Raw genomic sequence first — 22,324 nt, 5'->3', positions numbered from 1 at the left:
AAGTCCATTTTTTTTTTGCTGAAGTCAAATTTATCACTATTGCTTTAACTTAAAAATTGCTTAAAATTTAAAAAATCGATTGTACGCATGAACCATCTATGACGATTTTTAAGCTAAGATTTTGCTAAGATGGTTTGATAAATGAGCTTAAGATATTTGCTTAGGGACTTCTAAAACTTTTTTGACTTAATACATTTGCTAAGCTGAGATTGATAAATCCCGGGCCCGGCCTCCCTCGTCGGGAGAACTGCTCCACCCTCCCTGTCGGGAATAGGCACCACAGGAAGAAAAAAAGTTATAAGTAATTTGTGCATATTAGTAGACTCTAAAGGCGATTAAATAAGCCTTTAAAATATATACATACAACTAATTTTAAATATGACTGTATTATACATGTTGCTAATATGAGGAGGATCCATTTTGCAAGAAAAAAGGTAGTATAGATTAATTACAAGTGTTGTCGAATTCTTTATTTCTACTTACTCTTTCAATCTCATTTGTTTTATACTTATTTTGATATGGACAAACGGGATTGTTTGATTGATTGATTTAATTGTAAAGATGGCGTTGATACAATGTTGTAACGTACATTGCAGGTGTTATTTATTTAAATAACGTTATAAATACCTATTTATTGTAATAATTATAATTATAATAACTATAATAATAATAATAATGATAATAATAATAACAATAAAATTTATCACTATTGCTTTAACTTAAAAATTGCTTAAAATTTAAAAAATCGCATGAACCATCTATGACGATTTTTAAGCTAAGATTTTGCTAAGATGGTTTGATAAATCAGCTTAAGATATTTGCTTAGGACTTCTAAACTTTTTTGACTTAATACATTTGCTAAGCTGAGATTGATAAATCCCGGACCCGGTGTCCCTCGTCGGGGAGAGCTGCTCCTCCCTCCCCGTCGGGAATAGGCACCACAGGAAGAAAAAAAGTTAGAAGTAATAGTGCATATTAGTAGACTCTAAAGGCGATTAAATAAGCCTTTAAAACCGCTAAATTGTCAAAGTTTCGGGGGCTTCGTCCCCTAGAGCACTATTGAGGCATTTAAAGCGACGTCTGACCACGCCCACTTTGTTCTCGTCGGGGAAATTTTTCCCTTCGTCGGGGACATCCCCCCACCTCGTCGGGGACCTCGGATTACCCGTGGAGCAAATCCTGGCGCCACCCCTGGACGTTTACCCCTTTACACCCATGATCTGCGCCCATGGGTGCGTGAGAATCCACCACCTCAGCCCCAACATTTTTGGGGCTGAGGTGCAAAAATTTTGAGATAATGGACCTCTGGATGCCCGGAAATTGCACTCTCATGTACCTTAAAAATCTTACCCATAATTCGTATCAATACATAATTATTTTTCTTAATACAATTAAGGGGGTGCGATAGCAATCTATTTAAATAAAAGGGATCGATGGATTGATTTAATTGTGAAAATGACGTTGATATAATGTTGTAACGTACATTGCAGGTGTTATTTAGTGAAATAACGTTATAAATACGTATTTATCAAAATAATAATAATAATAATAATAATAATAATAATAATAATAATAATAATAATAATAATAATAATGCAATAATAATAATGATGATGATAATAATAACAATAACAATAAAATTATTATAATGATAATGATAATAATAATAATTTTTGGAGGACGTACATCCTTCCACCGCTAACCCCATCCTTGATACTTCAATTATTCTAGTAACTTTCCAATCAATAGGCCTATATTTGTTTACAATAAAGTCCTGCGAGTGTAAGATTTCGTAATATGATTTCACGCCCGGTGGTGGTCCCCATATGTTTAGTAGGACCGCTGTAATCAGTGGCGTAGCTAGTGGGGTCAAGGGGGAACGTGCCCCGGGCGCCGGGTTTGGGGGAGCTGAAACAGGAGAATGAGAGTAAAAAAATAAGCACTTTTTAGAAAAACACGACGAAATTGATGTAGGCCCTATGTCGTCAGGCATGAATATTTTCCAGTTAATAATAAGAATCTGAATGTAATTGTTATTGGCAAATTTATAGCTAGATTGTGATTTATTTTCAGTCCATTTCGACCGTTTTCTCTTGTTTTTTATCCTATTCTGTAATGACTACATGCAAGGGCGTCGATTCGTTGTGTAAGGTGGGGGGGCCGGGGGCAGTAGCGGCGCCAGCGCGGGTGGGGTCGTGGGGGCGAGGAACCCGGAAGCTCTGGTGTCTATAGCCTTTTGTAAGTCGTATCTAATTAATCATAAGGAATGCAATTGAAATTTATTTCCACACTACATTTTCAAAATACAGTGGCGGGTCCAGGAATTCTAAGAGGGGGGCCCCAGGGAGGGAATATTACAGATGGAATGTAGACCACCTCAGCCCCACTATAGTTGGGGCTGATATAAGAACATTTATGATTATGGTAGACGAATTCCAAAATAATTGGGGGGGGGGGGAATGTATTCGAACCATGAAAAACAAATGATAAACCATGTTCCTTCATGGATAAACTTAAAACAGGCACTCCAATTCTATCTTTGCATGTGCAGTACTTTTAAAATCAATCAAGAGGTTTTCCCTTTTCTCCTCTTTTTGAATTTCAGTTTTGTGCGAGTAGTTGCGACTACACTAATTGTGAGTGGAAAGACTACCGGTACCGTCTAACTAAAGGTCAAACAGGAATATTAGGAGATAGGAAGCACACACAACATTAGCATTTTTATTTCATAAATATACTGGGTGATTTACTATAGAAGGTTGGTGAAAAGTGGGGGGAGGGAAATTGATATGATATCCTCTACTTTGAAAAGTGGGGGGAACGTGTCACCCCTGTCCTACCACCGATCGACGCCCAGGACTACATGACTAAAGCTTATCCTGCCATATCTCAGAGCCACGATGGAAAAGCGAGACTATCTATTTTGGCACTACTTAGTATTGAGCGTGATGAAGCAGACAACATTGCTAACTTTGATCAAGTTATTAACTTATTTGCTCAGGCCCGCAGGCAGAGGGGTGCAGAGGGTGCGGATGCACCCCCCCCAATTCCAAAAGGTCTACTTTTTAAAACCTATGATTTCACAAAATCGTTCCTAATTATCACAAAATGCTATAACATGCATTGCATTATATTTGCCAGCTTATCTAACCGTTGATTTTTAATAATGTGGTATGAAATTTGTTAGAAATTGATCGTCTCCGGTGATTGCAGATTGATCTATATACTATGAAGAATGTTATCTATAGGCCTGCAGATGTGCAGGACATAATAACGTTACTTTTTCAGGTCCCAAAACACCAAAATTAATGAAAATTTAAATGAAATATTCATGAATTATGTGTTTGAGAAATCTATTATGTAAGTCCCTCAAAATGCTACTTTGTCGCTTTTCTCACAAACCCCTCCAGAACTCTGCCCCTGGACCACCAAATTTCAAAAAGTCCACTTTTTAAAACGGTATTATTTCAATTAAATAGTTCCTAATTATCGCGAAAAGCTATAGTATGCATTATACATTTTTTTGCCCGCTCTTCTACCCGTTGATTTTTAATAATGTGCTACGAAATCTGTTGGAAATTATCAGCTCCAGTGATTGTAGGCCTACAGATGTAAAGGACAAGAAAAATTATAATTTCACAATGGTGGATTCAAGGGGAGAGAGCCCTCTAAAATTATAAAAGAAATGGAGAAAAAAGAAAAATCATAATTAAAGTTTGTCTGAGAGTGCCACGAGGTTGTTATAGCTATAGCTTTGTTGGGACTTGAAACAGTGCAAAAAAAAAATCACTCAAGTAGGCCTAGTAAAAACTACCTCATAATATCACCATTTATTAGTTTCCCTCACTTAGTCATCGAGTCCCCCTCTGCACCTTCGAACCCACTTCCACCATTTCGAACCCCTAGTTATGGCGCACTTCTCAAGATTTCGCCCACCCACCACCTTCCTGATGTGTAAAGCATGCCTATACAAGCGGTGCTCACAAAGAGATCAACGTAATCGGTAATCAATGTTTTTAGTGTTAAATATGGCAAAAACTAAACCCAAGACCTTTCTTAACTGTATATTGCTAAAGTTTTGCCTATTTTGTCTACTCTACTAGTGGAGCACTTCAGGCTTCATCGCTATTAAGGTAATCAAACCATGGACCTATGGACATGATCAAACCATCGAGAGGGTTTTTTTATGCATGCAAAGCAGCATATGTACTGTTTGCATGCTACATAATCAAAACATTGAAAGGGGTGTTTATGCAAAACAGCTAATACCGTCGCTTTTGTCATTCACTGGCTTTTTGGGCGGTGGAGGTTTCAAGCAATAGACAACAATTTAGTTTCCTTGAGGTCAATAAACCAAAATTGTTGGAATTAATTTATTAATCTGCATCTATTTAAGTACCATAAGTATCATAATTAGCTACTAACTTTCTTATATACTATGAACTTACAAGTAATTACCATAATTACTGGTGTGTATGTAGTCATTGATTATGGTGTGTGTGTGTGTGTGTGTGTGTATGTGTGATGCCTCTTCCACTATGGTTTAAACAGTACGCCTATTATAAAATGGAAACCACATAAATTGACGAGGCACAGGTCTTGGCATTGCCAGAGATTCCCTGTTGAGAGGTACAATATTCTTGATTGTAAGAGCAGTGGGGGGCGGGGGGGGGTGGGGGTGGAGTCTGGGGTCCAAGAAGGCTCATACCTCACCTTTACTACGATTTGAAATGTTACTCTCAGACTGTAAAAATGTATTTTCAAAGCATGTTTCCAAAAGTAATGATTGGATTTTTCCCTGTCAGGGGCCCAGGGCTCACTATTTCAGGGGAAAAAAATGCAGATTGTACAGTACGTTGCTGTAAGTGATTTCTTAATAAGGAGCTAGTTACATTATTTTTGTTTGATTATTAAAAGGTAATTCAATTGATTATTTAAAAACTGGAAGAATGAAAGTAAAAAGAAAATTTGCTCTTATGTAAATTATTTTTTTTAAACTGATTCACTTATGTCGACAAGTCGATCAAACACCTTAGTAAAATTTACAAAACAAAATGTATAGAAAGGAATGTTTTGTTGATGGTTTACAATATATGGAATGCATTGTTATACAGTAGTCAGCCTTCAGAGGGAATAAAAAATCTTTTTAACATGTTATACAACCGATTTCCCTAAGACTATGATTGATTTGTTTAATGTTAAACACCTGCATGGGTAATAAGGTAGAGATTTATAAAAATGTAAACAAACTGATGGGTAAATTTTCTTCAGTTTTTTGATATTCAAAAATCTGTGTTTTACAGTTTTAACTGCTCATAAGTTTTCATCAAACACCACCCTGTGTCTTAAAAATAAATCATTTGTAGACCTAAAACATATGAACAAAATTCTCTAAAGCCATTATTACCACTTTTTAGAACATAAAGTTGGAAAGAAAAGAAGAAAGATCAACATGGAATCTCAATCTAGTGAAGGTAAATAAAGAGAATTATCAATTTTCTTATTGTGCAAATAATTAACTTTTTACATATATGATTGCGTAGAAGATTTTCACAGAAAATACTTGACTTAACCATTATAACAGTTGTTAAAGCGATTGGCGTGTACAGTAGGCCTATATGGCATACTGTAGTTTTGACAATGATATCACTATCTGTGCAGTCTCAAGCTTCATAAATTATATCCAGGCTCCTAATTTTGTGTTTTTCCCCAGCTAACAATCCGTCATAATAACTTTTGGTAACATTACTGTTTGGTGTTCAAAGCATTTTTGTAGAACCATTACGTATTTAGAATGTAATTTCTAACTAAATAATATTAGTACGTTGCTGCAATGTGCCATTTTCTGACATTATAACCTAATCATATTATATTGCCAACGTATATTATGGCCTAATGTTACCTAATAGACTTATATAATATTAGCCGGCAAACTACCACATAATTATTTAGGTCATTAAGCAACTATTATATAGGACCTATTATAATTTGCCATAGTCTGGCTACATGACTACGTAGGTGGTGGACTTTCAAGTCTGTCAGTCTCAATGTCAGTTTTCATCCTGCATAAATCTCATGTTTCTCTGATCGATTTTTATCTGTTTAAAGTCAAAGTTTTTTTTAACGATTTATATGTGAATATCGAAACACTTATTAGTAATTTTAAAAAGAATTGCCATGTTCATTAGTACATACAGGTATATAATAAATTATAATGCTGTTTTGATATTTCTTTATATCTTTAACGCATAGAGACAAATACAAAATGTTATGTTATTGCTCAATGTGTCATGAAATGAATAAATAAAAAGTTAATCTTCAACACCCTTTCTTTATTTGTTACAAGAAATGTTAAGAAGTTTTTTTTTTATATCAAAATCTGACTGAACGTAGGCTAAAAGTCTTAATATATATCCAGAAAATATCCCAAAGAATCACTTTCTTTCACAGCTCGATATATTGATGTTGAAATATTCAAGCTTTATGTACAACATTGAACACTGATAATGATCAAAGCACTGACAATAAATTCTAATGGCAATTAAAAAAAATAATTAGAAAACAAACCAATGCCATAGTAGCCTACAACATTGATTATGAAGACAGTGATGAACAAATGGTATGGAAATTACTGATGAGGGGGATAATTATGATCATGCTTTTAAAGGAAATGGCAATAATGATGTTGATACTACTAAGTATTATGATGATGATGATATAATACAGTAGAACCCTTATTATAGGGAAACCTTCCAGACCCAAAAGAGTGAAACTCTATTACAGGTGTAACTGAATACGGGCTGACGTTAGTGTTTAAAGATATGCATTCCCACGTTTCGTGGTCAAAAAAATGTCCCATTAATAACGGTGTCCCAAAAGAGGGGTTTACTATATTTTAATAAATATTTTATTAAAATAATGATGATGATAATCTGATGATGATACCAATTTGAGGTTGATGATGATAATAAAATGACAATGAAGACAATGATGCTTATTTTGATGATATTAATGATTACAAAGATTACGATGGATAAATATGACTACATTATGTTCTACATATTTTTCCTATTTATATTTTCATATATATCTGGTCCAAATGTTGTTGATATTATATTTTTATATATTTTGTAATATTGAGTTTTAGATTTATTGTGTTTATGACAAGTCCTTTGTTTGTTTACTACTTAGTAGTCTCTCCTAACACTTTCAACCAGCTGTTGTGGATTGTCAGTAAATTTTATGACCAGTGTGGATACGTTAGTATGCTGAAAGTTTTGTACAGAGACTGTTTGTCAAATACTCAATTAGATAGATCTTCATCGACAAAGAACCTGTTGGATGCGTTGATTGTTTCTGGTGTTCTGAATTCAAGCGATATCTCTATCCTCTTTGATACCATAAAGGTTACAAACTCATTTGGTTTGCTATATCAAATTAAAGATACTATTATGCCATCATTGCCAAATATTAGGAATAAAATAATCTCAAAATTCACAAGCCACAGGCAAAAAATCATTAAGTTTGGAATGTCACTGTTTTACGAACATGTAAATATGATCGATAAATGTTATAATGTATTACTGAAAAAATATGAAGACCAGTGGAGTATGATTAGTGATCTAGAAAACCAAATGATAATTTGTGAAAGTAAGATGGCGGAATTCATTGACCGTTTGGAGCGTCAGGGACTCTTTCATGCGGTTGAAGCTCTAACAAAAGGTATTATCAATATCATTTTACTGTAGCTGTTAATATTATTGTTAAAATATTATATAATAAATAAATTTCATTTAATCCAAATGAAAACAAATCAAAGAAGATTGTTTATAATTATTATTTCTAATGTCATATTTCTCTCACCATAGCATGCTAGTTAGAGTACATTGATTTAGGGTTGTGTCAGGAAAGCGATTCATGAGTTTGCTGGGTCATGCAAATGAAGATGATTTTCTTTTTGCGGCTATCTACAGGCAATTAATACTATCTGATTGAATAAATACCCTTAATTTGTTTTGAGCATTAAACGTAAAATATCTTAGTGTGACTGTCTTAATTGGAGTGAGTGATCGCAGATTCATACTTGACAAATTAGCTACAATTGAATTATATTAAACTCTAACAAATTATTTTATTTTGTCCTATCGTGATTAATTGTAAGCAATAACATTGGTGATGCTATAATAATATTATAAGTATAATCATGTTTACAATAGTATAGGTAGCGCCCTCTATCTACTAATCGTATTAGTACTCTTTTACATTGCACCTGACCGACCGTTAAGTAGGGTCCAAGCGCAGAGTATTGTAGCCACACTTCCCTCGCTTGAATTTAGGGTATTTAGAAACTACCACTCGTAGGACCGAGCAAAAGTGTGTAAGGTCTAAAAAAAAATCTTTGTCATCTCGATTATTCCTGCAGCTAAGAGCCAATAATGGCCAAGTTCCAAGTTATGCATTTTATTACCAAAGCATGAAACTTGACACAAAATATCCATGATGTTTAGGCCTATATTTAAAAAAAAAATAGAAAAATAAAAAAGCAGTGCAAAGTTTTGACATCTACCAATTCAAAATGACCACCTACTAGATACAAGGGGTCTTGGCCAGAATACCGAAACCCAGTTTGCCGAATCCCAGATTGCTGATTCCAATTTGCCGAAAGCCAGTTTGATATTGACAACTGAAAAATGCGAAACCAACTTTGCCAAATCCCATTTTACCGAATGAATTTTAAAGAAACATTAAAATTTTCGGTAGCATAAAATTAATTCACTATTAAATCGATGGCACCAGGCGTGGCGTCGACAGAGTTGACTGGGCGAATTGGAATTCCGCAAACTGGTTTTAGACGGACTGGTTGGATACGGATACAATATTTCTTTGCTGTCGTCAGTTACACGGACCTTACCCCAAAATATTTATTAATATTTCCTTTGAATGGATCCATTCAGGCATATTAACTCATGAACAAATATATACGTATAGTCCAACCAGCTCATGTAGGGCGAAAAACCTAGGCCTTGGTTAAGAAATTTGGAAATTTCAGTGAGCTAAATTATAACCTCTGCAACAAAACGATACTTTGTACCATATACCATTCCCAATTCTATGGGTTGATCTATCTGCGTACAGTAGGAAAAAGACAATACAGAGGCATAGTCGCAATTTGAGGATTGTGAAAAAAAAAAGCTTTGAGAAGTACAATGGATTGAAACACATTGGATTTAAAAAGCTATACATTCAAGATAAATATATTTAGAAATGATTATGTACCTAGATGAATTGTTCCATTTTTAATGCTTGAAAATACAATAGTTTTATCATCACAGCCCTTCATTAAGAATACTGAAGACAGAAATGTTATAGTTGTAAAACTATTCATATGTATTATTTTAATAATTAGGAGGAGAGTCAACCTGCACAACAAATAGCAATATTATTTTAGGCCTTAACAATAATATGTTTATGTCTCGTTACTATGTAGATGTAGATTCGAAAGCCATGGTGGAAATACCAATAGAAATATTAGCACGTGGACCAAAAGCACAGAAAGCTTTTAATGAAGCTCTATCTGAGGGTGAAACAGAGGTTAATCATGGAACAACAATTTTCCTCGGCCTTGAGAGAGTTGGCAAGACATCTACTATAGGGTCATTTTTAAAGCATCCGTAAGTTCGATATTTTTATAAACGATTTCACAGTTTGAAATAATATCTTTAATAGCATTTACATTTTTAATACAGTAGAACCCATATTAGGGGGACACCTTCAGGACCAAAAATAGTGTCCCCTTAATGAGGGTGTTCCCTGAATAGGGGTACCCTATTCAGGGGACAATAACCAAAAATGTGAAATTCTTCCATTAATAGGGTTTTTTTGGCATGTTTTCATATAACGATGACATATACATTAATTCTTTATAATTTTATTTTTATTGACATAATTAGTCACAGTAGAATTAGAACTAATTAATAGCAATAATTTGCAATGCTAATGCAATTCCTTTATAATATGAAATCAGCAGAAATGTAACTAAAACAATAGTATATGTTCCCAATGTTGTTTCATGATGCAATGTTAGTGAATGAATTAGAATCCTATGAAAGTGCAGGAAAAACGAAGAAAAAGAAATCACCATGGTTAAGGGTCGAAATTGACAAGATTGGTTTATACGAACTAACACATGCAGTAGGTAAATATTACTCCAATATTCACTCCAAAGATTTGGGGCAGGAGAAAATTCTGGTTTAATGCTCAAATTCCAAAATTCAATTTTCACTTTCAATTAAGTTCAGTTTCAATTTATTCAAAAACTTCCAGAACAGAGAAGTAAAGTAGTAGGCCTAGAAGAACTTTAAAACTATAGAACAGTTTCATTAAAACGGACAATACAGTATATTCATACATATACCAGAACAATTAAAATAAAAGCCACAACAAAATTGGATAAATTCTCGAAATTGGATAAATTCTCGAAATTGGATAAATTCTCGAAATTGGATTGGATAAATTCTCGAAATTGGATAAATTCTCGAAATTGACAAGATTGGTTTATACGAACTAACATATGCAGTAGGTAAATATTACTCCAATATTGGGGCAGGAGAAAATTCTAGTTTAATGCTCAAATTCCAAAATTCAATTTTCACTAGTACATAGGCTTACCAATTCAAGACCTCTCCAATTTCGAGACCCCTCTAATTCGAGACCACTTTTCCAAAGACCCAAATAGCAATCTTCAACATTTTATTAATACAAAGCTAGCCCTCTCAGGGGCGATCCAGAGGATTTCTGATTGTGGTGGTGGGGGGGCACAACATGAAGTTTACGCCGCCACGCCCACCTCAGCCCCACCATGGCTGATGTAAATAAGTGGTAAATAATCAGGCTCTCCTTCACCTACTGCTGGATCACCACTGAAATCATGGGTGCACTCCTTTTTTCCTCTTTCCTCTCTCTAACTAAAATTTTTCTCCCTCTTTTTTATTTTTCGGCTTGACTGACGGGGGAAACGTGCCCTCATGCCCCCTCCCCGCTGGATCTGCCACTGCCTCAAATTGGAGACCAACCCCGAGACCACCCCAAATTTTCACGTCCAAAAAGGTAGTCTCGAATTGAAGGGCGAACTGTATTTACAAATTTTGAATAAGCAATCAAACTTGTACAAATTTTCAAAATCAATTTTTTAATGTACGGAAGCAGAAAATATTGAGAATTTTTGTGGATGGAGCTCCCTTCTAATACTAGTTTTATTTAATTTTGAAAGCAATGATTTATAGTTTTTTACTTTTATTCTGATTTAGTTTCAATGCAAATGAGGATATCACTGACGCAATAGCAAACACACGAACCGTGATCCCCCAGGAGTCAAGCGATGAATTATATTGGAAGGAAACAGATCAGTGTAAGGAATTTAAATATACACAAAAAACGTGTCTATCTACATGTTTCAGTGGCAGACCTAGGAATTCACAATAGAGGACACAGGAAGTCAATTTTGCAATTGGCCTATAGAAAGAAGACCACTTTAATCCCACCATGATTGAGGCTGGGGCACAATATTTTTACGTCTAGGGCACTTTGAGATAGTCAAAAAAAATTGCAGTGTCAGACTAAAAATTTGATTGTAAATTTTTTTTCCTCCAATTTTGAAAAAAAAAGACTAGGGTGGGGATGCGTGCGCTGACTGGCCTCCTTTGAATCCACCTATATGTTTTAATTTGTTTAAAGTTGGCTAATATTTGTTTGAATTAATCAAGTGTTTCTTATTTACTAATTTAATGTCGACTTCAAAAATTAATCATTTAACAAGAAAACACTATACTACCTTAAATCAGGGGTTCTCCATTAGCTGACCGCGGAACATTAACAAGCCGAAAATAATATTTTTCTGTTAGGCTTGTGTCTAGATTTCTAAACTTGTCTCCCAAATTGTAGCGATCGCCAGCAACCAATTGTGTGATAAATAACATTTTGACATTTGCATTACCAAACACAAGGGTAACTTTCTTTGGTCAAGATGCTCTGTATGAGCATCTGGTAGCTTATTATTTTCAAAAAGTTTTTCAAACCCTCCCCTGACCAGCGGCTTTTGAATGGCGCTACGCACCATAGTACACCTCTTCCCTTCAAATGTATTCAATGAACAATTTTGATGTTTATTGCTATATAGTTGAGAACCTCTGCCTTAAATGCTTATATCATTACCGTATTCTATATTCTACACCAATAAACTTGGATAATTATAATATATTTTGTTCAAATAAATGATTTTTGTTCTCAACAGCCGGAGCTACTGGCATCTATGAGGAAAAAATGGTAGATGCAATTGTGAAAGAATTATCAGAGAAAGAAAGAGGAAATAAAGTGCCAGTAGCAGTTAGTAGTTACTAAAATTTGCTAAAATGCCAATTTTAACAGCCTTTTGCAAAGCTGTCTCTAAATTGTAGATAAGTCATCAATGTTTGTGAAGAACAATAAAAAAAGAGAGTAGCTCCTGAATGCCATACAAAAATAATGTTTTAATGCATATAATACCGCATATAAAAGTTAATTTTTTGAAACAACTTCAATACATTATACATTTTGTAGATTTGTGTCAGTCATCTAATTTTTCAGAAAAAAATTAATGTCATAATACTGATCAGATTGATCAAATAATTATACATGTCTCATTGCTCAAGGGCACTAAAATATAAATGCAAGCATAGGATTTGTCAGAGTAATGAAAGAAAATTAACCACAGTGCTCCAACAAAAAATGCCTATTTTTGGACAATTCTTAGAAAAAATACATTAATATTTTTTTTCTTTGTGAACATAATGGACAAATTTGTTATCAAAATATACACTTGATCTTTGTTATGGGATTGTCATAGTAATTGAAGAACAGCAACTGTAATGCACCGACAAATAATGCCTGTTTATAGACAATTTCTTAAAAAAGTATCCATACCTATTAATTTATGAGCATTTACAGAATGTTTTCAAAAGTTATGCTCGAATTTTGGAACTGTAATTTGGTCATTGATGTGTTGTAGATAATTGAGGCTTGATCCACAATTAAAACAGCTGTGCTAATGCCAAATAATTTGATATTAAAATTAATGTTTGTTTCTGCTGCTGATGCTGTAGTTTTTGTTAAAATATTATTTGACCTTTGTAGATTGCAAATAATACCAAGATATCACCAGATATCGTAGATAAAGCAGAGATGTCAACAGACAATATTGAAGGTAAGGCCCTCTCTTTGCTGCTATAGGCCTATGTCCTGTAGAATTTTAACTCATGAGAACTTTTATTTTAAGTGATGCAACTTTTAGTTTTTATTAATTCTAAGGACAATCATCATCGGGAGGCTCCAGAAGTGTGGGAACAGAGCCAGAGAGAAAAAAAAGACGTAAAAATACACAGACACAACCGATTGATACAGTTCCTGAAAAAATCGCCAGTAAAGTTCAGGAGAGGATGAATCAAATAAAGTTCAAAGGAGAAGCAACAACTGAATGGCAAAAATCTGGCAAAGATTTTATTATGAACATCTGGGATTTTGGAGGCCAGCCAATATACCATGTGATACAACGAGTAAAGTTTTCGAAAACAAATTCAGATTCAGATTTATTTTGTCCTTGCGGAAACGCATTTTAGGCAATAATCGCATAAAGTAAAATACAAAAGTAAAAAGTCATAAAAAAATATAAAAGCATAAATATACTATACACTAAGTCAAAAATAGAAATATATGCAACTATAAGAATTTAGCAATTGTTGTTATGTAATCGGATGGAGAAAGGAATGAACGAATTCAAATTCTGTTCTGTATTGAGTGCTGCATAGATACTTGACAGACTAATTATACTCTTAATATAATGGGTATATTAAATAAAACTTGTTTTCAAGTCTTTTATAGAGTATTTAACCGTTATAAGGTAAATATTTTTTTGTAGATATTTCTGGTGTCATTTGCCATTGTTTGTGTGGTATTCAATCTGGAAGATGACCTTGATGCTCCTGCTAAAGTTAGAGATCCAACAACTGTAATTTATTTAATTATATTTGGTATTTAATTTGTCACATTACACTAAAATGTATTCTGAATTTAATTATGTTTTCGTTATTGTGTGTGGCCCTCTGGAAATCAGAAGAAACACCAATAAATGTCATTGTTAGCATAGAGAGGCGCTATCACACGTATACCCAGTTGAAAATTACTTGTTTTCCTTTATTAATCATGTGCTATGTATTTTCAGGGTAAAATGTACGAACATAGAATGACAAACCTCGAGTTCATTCTGTACTGGATTCGTTCAGTATATACAAACAGTAGACCAGATTCAAAATTGGATGATAGCCAACTTTCACCGTCAGTATTAGTGATAGGTACACACCTAGGCAGCCTCAAAGGAAACGAACAAGAACAGAAAAATAAGGTAATTACAGTGCTGATTATAATCTACAGTATGTAAATGTAGATCAGATTTGTTTTGGCAAACATTGTAGTAATCTGTATGGACATAATTGGTTCTAGTAGGACAACAACCTACCAAGTAATGGAGTAACGGACTAAACTCATAGTTTAGTACGGGTGTACACCCTGTCCCACTGGAATCTCCGCCACTGTCGAAAAAGAGTTGTTGGTCATGAGGACACATCCAATTATTTCATTAAATGTAAGCTGCAGCTTTGTTCTCCCATCTCCCAGCCAACTGCATACATAATTAATTTACACAAATTGCATGATCAATCATGTTATATTTCAGGCCGAAGAAATATTCTGTAAAATTCGACAAGCATTGGCAGGCAAACCTTATGAAGCAATGGTATTCTCAACTTTCTTTGCTATTGAGAATAGCTTACCATTCTCCAAGAGTAATGCTTCTAGCATCATGAGCCAAATCTTCAAATTTGCTAAGAAGATGGTCAGAATTTTGCCCTTGAAATGGTTGCATGTCCAGCATGAAATCCAGAAGAAAAAACAGAAAAATATCTATTTACCAACCAACAAGGTTAGACATATGTTCAATTTCCTTAATTTCCAAGACGAATTCAAAGAAAACCATCATATATGCCTCATTTACTTCTAAGCAGGGCCCAGTTTCGATACTCGGCTCTGCATCGAGTATTGACTTTTATAATTTAAAAAAATTCATTATTATTAATATTAATATTATTATTTTCCATGTTGCTATTGTTTTGCTATTATACAATCAGTATATATAAGTGCTTCATTCTGGACATCCAGAAATCACAGAGAATGCTAACGCTTTCTAAAATGCTAAGATGTAGGCTATACTTCAATTTAATATTACAGTCGTATGATCAAATACTACTAGGCGAACTAATTAGGAACACTATAATACAAAGAAATTGGTGCCATAAAAGTTGGCAAGTTAAGGCAAAAAAGAATAATTCTGATCAATATTGTAATATCATATTGCATTATCTCTATTGACTTAAGAAATTAAATCATCCATTCGCTTTCTGAGGTCAACTGTGTTAAGTTAAGAACATGAGGACATTTACCGGGATCATAATATTATTAACCTGTACATATGACCTTAAAATATTTTGCGCCAAAAAAATTATCTTTAAAATTGAACTTTTGAATATCATGACCAAAAAAAGTGTCAATGCTACAGATGGAATGTTCATGCTCATACTAAAAACAGCATGATAACTTAGTCTTTCGAATATGGTATCTATCTGACTGGTCGGCAGTAAGTGGGTGGGACGTTTATGTGGCCGAATCCGCAAAATGTAGGAAACATTGTTCTAAATTGTATAATGGTATTATTGATATCATTACATTTTATATTTAGCCCCTGTCTATGTTTTTCTTTAATCAGGTGATTGATTTAATTAGCCAATGTGGGGTCAAAGTTGAAGCTCAAAGGGTACTGCTCCTTGAGTATTTACATGACGTTGGTGAGATCCTTTACTTTCCTGATGATGAAGACCTGAAGCGCAACATTGTTTTAGATTTAATGAAAATAGTTGATATGTTTAAAACTGTAATCACTGTTATAGACCCTGACTTACAGGTGAGCTAAACAATTTACCTGTTTATTATGTTATAAAGTTTTATATATATTGAATCACTTCTACAGCAAATTTAAGTCCGCTGAAAAAAGCATGTATGTATGAAGTGTCTGAAGTTTAAATTTCGATGTCACGATATTAACGTATTACATACTTAATTTAAAAGTATAGAAAAAAATCAAATGTTCTATTTCAACTTGTAAATTTTAATTAACCTGTAAAAACTCGCATATAACCATAACCAGCATTTTACATGCCTAGTTCGGTTTGTTATTTCATGAAATTTCATTTACGCACTCTATTCTTAGGCATAATCTGTATTTTAGGCTATGTTGTTAAGCCATAGATTTTTTAAAAATTAATAATTGGTATAGAATTGGCCCAACCAGAATTATAACTGTTAGAATGGTACTATGACCTATTAGCAAATCCAGGTAGGCCTTACCTAGCTAAATCTCAACACTAATTGCAATGCCGCAAGTATCATATACATAATTTAAATTACATCATTTACAATGTGGAAAATATTACTGTATTGCAAAGGACTCCGCCAGTGGGGAAAAGAAACAACCACAGTACAAAGACTACAATCGGACACACTAGCAGTAGTGTACAACAAAGCTTTATTACAGCCAACAAAACAACGGTCTGATCAATCCAAGATGGAGTATCGAGAGACCGCCCATAGAGGGCGCCTAATCAAATCACAGTGTGTCAACACTGGCGCTCTTCCAAATATTAAACCTTGTGAAAAATAAAACTTGTTAAACATTGTATTACCCACAAAATTTCATAATTTTACTTGTTGAATGACATTTATTAATTTTAGAATTATTATTTTCCCCGAACTAAAACTTCAACATTAATTGACAATATATTTTCCAATAAACTTACCGACACAACACATACTTACATACTACTTTCAGACATCTGATCACTATCCTGCCTTTTTGTTAAAGCATGGTACTAATACTTCTAATACTGCACAATTATATCTACTTACCAAAGATTGACGAAACTTCAATGTCCAACCTATGTTTACATCTTCAAAACACTGACTTGTCTGAAGTCTACAGTGTTTCTGATGACTCAGATCACGCATATACTCTATTTAACAATAAAATTACCTCCATTATAACCTGCATATTAAAACCTCAGGCATTAAGCGAAACTTAAGTAAAAAACGAAAGCCATCGATATCAGAGGTCATTATCAAATCAATTGATACTCGAAATGCCCTTTATGTAAAATACACAAAATCTTGTAAAAACGATAAAAACAAATGTATCCGCTATAGAAATAAACTAAATTGATTCGCATTGTACATAAACAATATTCTGCAGACAAATTTAATGTATATCGTTATCTTAACTTATCTAAAACTTAGCCAACTATCAATACTATTCTAGGAAAAAATACTAAATCTAATCCACCTTCCCATTTTATTTCTCATGATATTAAAATTACTAATCCGACGATCATTGCTGATAAATTTAACGATTATTTTACTAATATTGGTCAAAATCCTGCTCAATCTATTGTACAACCCTCGGAAAACCAGACGTTTTTAAGTTTCTTAAACACTCCTAATCAGTCATCTATTTTTTACAACCAATTAACGAGAATGAGATTATTTCCTAATTAGGCAATAATTATTTCCTTAATTAGGAAATAATAACAAAAAAGTCCTGCTTTTGAGGGATTTTCGAATGGAGTTGTTAAGTACATCATGTATTCTGTAAGTAAACCTTTTACCCACATTTCTAACATCTTCAAACTGGTACCTTTCCTAATTTTCTTAAAATTGCTGAAGTCATTCCAATTTACAAAAAACATGATCCTCATTATTTTAATAATTACAGACCTCTCTCATTATTACCTTCCTTATCTAAAATTCTCCAACGTTAAATTTACAATGATAATCATCTTTTAACAAACACGACAGTTTTTTTACTAATCATTATGGATTTAGAAAAAAAATGTTGACGTTAACCTTCCAATAATTGATCGTTGTGATTAGGTATCATCTGCACTAAATAATAATGAGTCCAGGGTTGCTGTGTTTCTTGACTTAAGTAAGGCCTTTGACACCATCGATCATAATACACTCTTAGCTAAATTGAATAACTATGGTGTCAGAGGTCTTCCACTTCTAATTAAAATTTACCTCACCAACCGCAAACAATTTACTTCCTTTTTTCTCACAATTCAGCACATTCTTCAGTTATTTACAGTATCCCACAAGGCTCCTTATTGGGCCCTCTTTTATTTCTTGTTTATGTAAACGACTTGCCAAATTGCTCACAACTCAATTGTTTCTCTTTAGAGACGACACAAACATCGTTTGTTCCCGTATAAACATAAATCTGTTATTTTCTAAAATAAATTCTGAACTTAAAACGGTCTCCAATTGGTTTAAAATCAACAAACATTCCCTTAATACCTCTAAAACTAATTGTATTATTTTTACAAACACTCCCAAGCATTAATTTGTAATCACAAAATCTATATTGATAACAAAGAAATCTAGTAAGTTAGTGAAACTAAATTTTTGGGGTTATCATTTCTTGGATTGGATTGGATTTATTTGGTGTAAACACCAAGGATAGCCCACGAAAGTCTAGAAGACTTATTTCCAGTGGGGTCCTTCTGGTGGTGATTGGGCAGCACACCAGGAGCCAATCTTTCCGAAGAGTGTATTGCACACACAGTGGCTACCACTAGATTAGCCGACTAAGCTAAGCTGCTCTCGCTGCTCTTGATAGTAACTTGTCCTGGAAATCACATATAAATAATGTGAGTAGCATAATCTCTAGAAACATTGGCATCATCGCTGTCAGTTAAAGATGTGTTCTAAAGAATTTAAAGTCGTGAGTTCGAATCACGTATTTAACAAATTTGAATCGCGTATTTATTTTTTGTTCATTTTTCCAAACAGTTCTTATCTATGTTCATTAAATAAGAAAATTAACGAGGCGCGATTCGCAATAGCGACCTTCGGTTAAGGATGTGTTGTAAAGAACTTAATGTCGTGAGTTTGAAGCACGTCTTGGTATTCAATTTTTTTCCCCAATTTTAAGACATTTTATTTATTTATTTTTTTCAATTTTAATTATTTTAACTTTGTACAAATAATGTTTTTATTTTCTTGTACAAATAAACATTCTAATTATATAAAAATTACTGTACATTATTGCCATTACCACTAATAGGCCACGTCACATGAATATTGCAGTCGGTTAAGGATGTGTTCTAAAGAACTTAATGTCATGAGCTTGAAAGACGTCTTTGTATTCATTTTTTTCAAATTTATTTATTTTCATTTTGTTGAAATCATCATTCTAAATAATGTTTTTTTTTTAGTACAAATAAAAAAACCAATATAATAATTTGCGTCTGTACTGTATTTAAGCATGGAGGAACGCGTGGACCTGGTGAGCGGTCGCTCTTGTTTACTAAACCATCCGATATTTATACTTAACACGCTTTTCTATCACTGAATTAAAACGAAAATGCGCTCGTCTAAATTCATATCACGTTCTATTCTATATGTTAAACACAAGTTATGGAAAAACATATCGTTGGACTTAAAACAAAAAAGATTATTGCTAGTTTCAAATGTCAATACAAACAATCTCTGCTTCAGGTATATGGTACATAAACGTTTTTCCTTTTTTTTTTCATTATATAGAAAAGAAAATTTGTAAAATAATAAGCTTTTTCTTCCTTTAGAATTTTTTTATTTTAACTAGAATTTTAAATTAGTTTTTGTAATTTTTAATTTGATTGTTTCTTGTATATAAATATATATATATATATATATTTATTCCATGATAAAATAAATGAAACGAAACAGAACAAAGCAAAATGAATATGAAAGAAGATTAAGTGACCTATCTACTGATAGGTTTGTAATTAACGGGTATTTTCTTTTTCAAATACAATTCATAATTTGTCAGATTACAGAGTTTCAAAAGTAATATATTTTTTCTTTTTGTAATTTAAAATGTAGAGCAAGATTTTTTTTTTTTTTTTTTTTAAATAAAATTTAATTTTAGGGACCAGTATTGAGAGACGCCTGGAGGAGATTGGACTCCGGTATACTAGAGGAACGTCTGTTGAGACATCTATGGAAGAAGTTCAATTTCTCAAAAGAAACTTTTAACTTCTTCATATCTCTCATGCAGAAGTTTGGACTGGTGTGTGAGAAAAAGCTTACAACGGTAATTTGTTCATATTTGTAGTCATTTATATTTTATCTATATTGATCTGTTCAAATGTATATGAAAATTGCTGATAATTTGTTTGAAACTATTTTTAAATTTTTATCACATTGTTGCTATGTGTATAGGTGTTGTCTTTTTTTTTTTTTTAGGGTGATGAACGTGTTTTCTATGTCCTTTCACGTTTAAAGCCTAAACGTGTAGATTCATCACCAACAGGATATGGAAGATGTGCAGTTTCAATTTTTCATGACTTCAGCAACTATTTACCTGACGATGTCTTCCAACGTGGAGCAACTAAATTCATCGATAAATTTCAAGTAGAAGATAATGAAGCTAAACTCTCTTATGAGCATGTGGAGTTGAGCATCGATGAACTCCACCATGTGGTACTAAATGTAGCCACTATCAAGCATCGTCGTATGCTCCAGGTATAATGCAGTAGTTATAATACACAGTAGTTCGTCGTTTTAAATCCTTTTACAAATTTGTATGACAAGATTTTCTGTGTAGATTTAGATTTTTATTATTTTTTAATTATTGTATATTGTATTACTGTATCATCTTTGTCAAAACATAGTATATAAATTAAATAAATATTTGCTATTTGAAATATAAAGGACATAAATAGAGAAAAATTATAAGAATCACAAACTACAGCACTTATGTTTCTACATTATATTTAACATTAAATGACAGAGACTTATTCATGTTTTGCAGACAACAATCATCAGATTAAAGATCATCAAACCTGATCAGCTTCCTGAGGAAGATGAGCCCTCACCGACAGTATGTAAGAAGGTACTGCCTTCATTGACTTCAGAGAAATATACTCTAAAAAATAATTAAATGATATTGTTTATGATGAATTGCAGATACTTAATCTCTGTTATTCTACTCTAGGTGCTAAGTTTTCTAGAAGAGAATTTAAAGGTATTTTGTCAGAGTGGTGCACGCGGAGTCGAATTAACAAAGTACATTCAATGTGAATGTAGTCCAAATATGAAGGACGCCCACATGCATATAGTGCACAAGTTTAATAAGAATGTGCTGCCATGTGGAAGCGATAGAATGGAAGTGATGCGCTACCGTCGATTATTTGAAGGATATGAGCCGCAATTGCAAGGTATGCACCTTTTTGTTATTGAGGTGTGGGTTGGTGAATATATTACACAATCGAGTGTTATTCAAACAACTAGGCCTAAGCCTATTATTTTCACTAATATATAACATTAAATCAGCTAATTAAAAAATATAATCATTTACCAGAAAAAGAGAGTATTTGACCAATTCGCTCATCACAAATACCCTGGGCAAAATTGGTCCCTGTAAATGGAAAATATTAAACAGAAAACTGTAAATGCTAATTGTGAAAAGATATTTTTTACCTTGAAACTTTTATTTATTTCTTAGAATGTCCAGTGTCCCACCAAGCAGTAACTAAACCCAAAGGTAGGTTTACAACTTTTTAAATGTAAATAGAGTAGTTAGAGACAATTATAACACATACTTGGTGTGGAGAAACACTTCCATTAGTAATACAGACTTTTTAAGTGCTATGGATTTCCTTTAGTTTCTAGAAGTTTTGCCTAATTAAGGATGTATGAAAGTAGACAAAAAACCTACGAAAATTTACCATACTATCAATTATTGTGAAAACTAAGAAAAAGTTAAATAGTTCTGTAGCACCAATTTATTGGTGCTACAGAAATTTTGTATTTACTACAGATAGGCCTATTCGAAGACTGGGTTTTACTGAACTATATTTAACCACCTTGAGAAGTCTGGATATATATAAGTCGGTACAGAAATAATGTTTAATGTTGAAAATTTACTAAATATCTTATTCTGTGACTTTGAGAATTTTTATATATTTCTTTTTTTCTTGAATGGAATGGATTGTCATGGAATGGATTGTTATGGAACTACATTTCATATGACATTCCAATTTTCTCATCTTAGGTTTTGTGGATGACAGCATTATACAGACTGTGGCTGAGGAATTAAACATTAAAGGAAAAATATTTGGTGTCAGGTTGGAACTTGCGTGGTCAAAAGTTA

The 22,324-nt window shown here is 33.1% G+C and overlaps 1 protein-coding gene across 1 annotated transcript; it reads left to right on the top strand.

Moving 5' to 3' along the window:
• The first annotated feature begins 7,655 nt into the window (after nt 1-7,655).
• Nucleotides 7,656-21,549, top strand: LOC117124908. Its single transcript, XM_033271247.1, has 15 exons — nt 7,656-7,722; nt 9,488-9,671; nt 11,307-11,407; nt 12,290-12,381; nt 13,168-13,237; nt 13,342-13,586; nt 13,949-14,038; nt 14,252-14,431; nt 14,762-15,007; nt 15,848-16,042; nt 20,099-20,263; nt 20,416-20,694; nt 20,984-21,064; nt 21,167-21,389; nt 21,533-21,549. Exons 1-15 carry the CDS (start codon nt 7,656-7,658, stop codon nt 21,547-21,549), a joined length of 2,235 nt encoding a protein of 744 aa, XP_033127138.1.
• The last annotated feature ends 775 nt before the right edge of the window (nt 21,550-22,324 follow it).

The sequence above is a fragment of the Anneissia japonica genome, unplaced genomic scaffold (genome assembly GCF_011630105.1).
Source record: "Anneissia japonica isolate Jap-2015-1 unplaced genomic scaffold, ASM1163010v1 scaffold1881_len754168_cov175, whole genome shotgun sequence".
NCBI lineage: Eukaryota > Metazoa > Echinodermata > Crinoidea > Comatulida > Comatulidae > Anneissia > Anneissia japonica.
Note: the sequence above shows the minus strand (reverse complement) of the source record. Positions and strands in the feature narration are given on the sequence as shown.

Excerpts from the sequence above, each read along its gene's own strand:
- LOC117124908 (XM_033271247.1), top strand. The coding sequence starts at position 7,656 with ATGGCGGAATTCATTGACCGTTTGGAGCGTCAGGGACTCTTTCATGCG. Across the intron at positions 12,382-13,167 it reads GAAATAAAGTGCCAGTAGCA|ATTGCAAATAATACCAAGAT; the intron begins GTTAGTAGTTAC and ends TGACCTTTGTAG. Across the intron at positions 16,043-20,098 it reads TTATAGACCCTGACTTACAG|GGACCAGTATTGAGAGACGC; the intron begins GTGAGCTAAACA and ends ATTTAATTTTAG.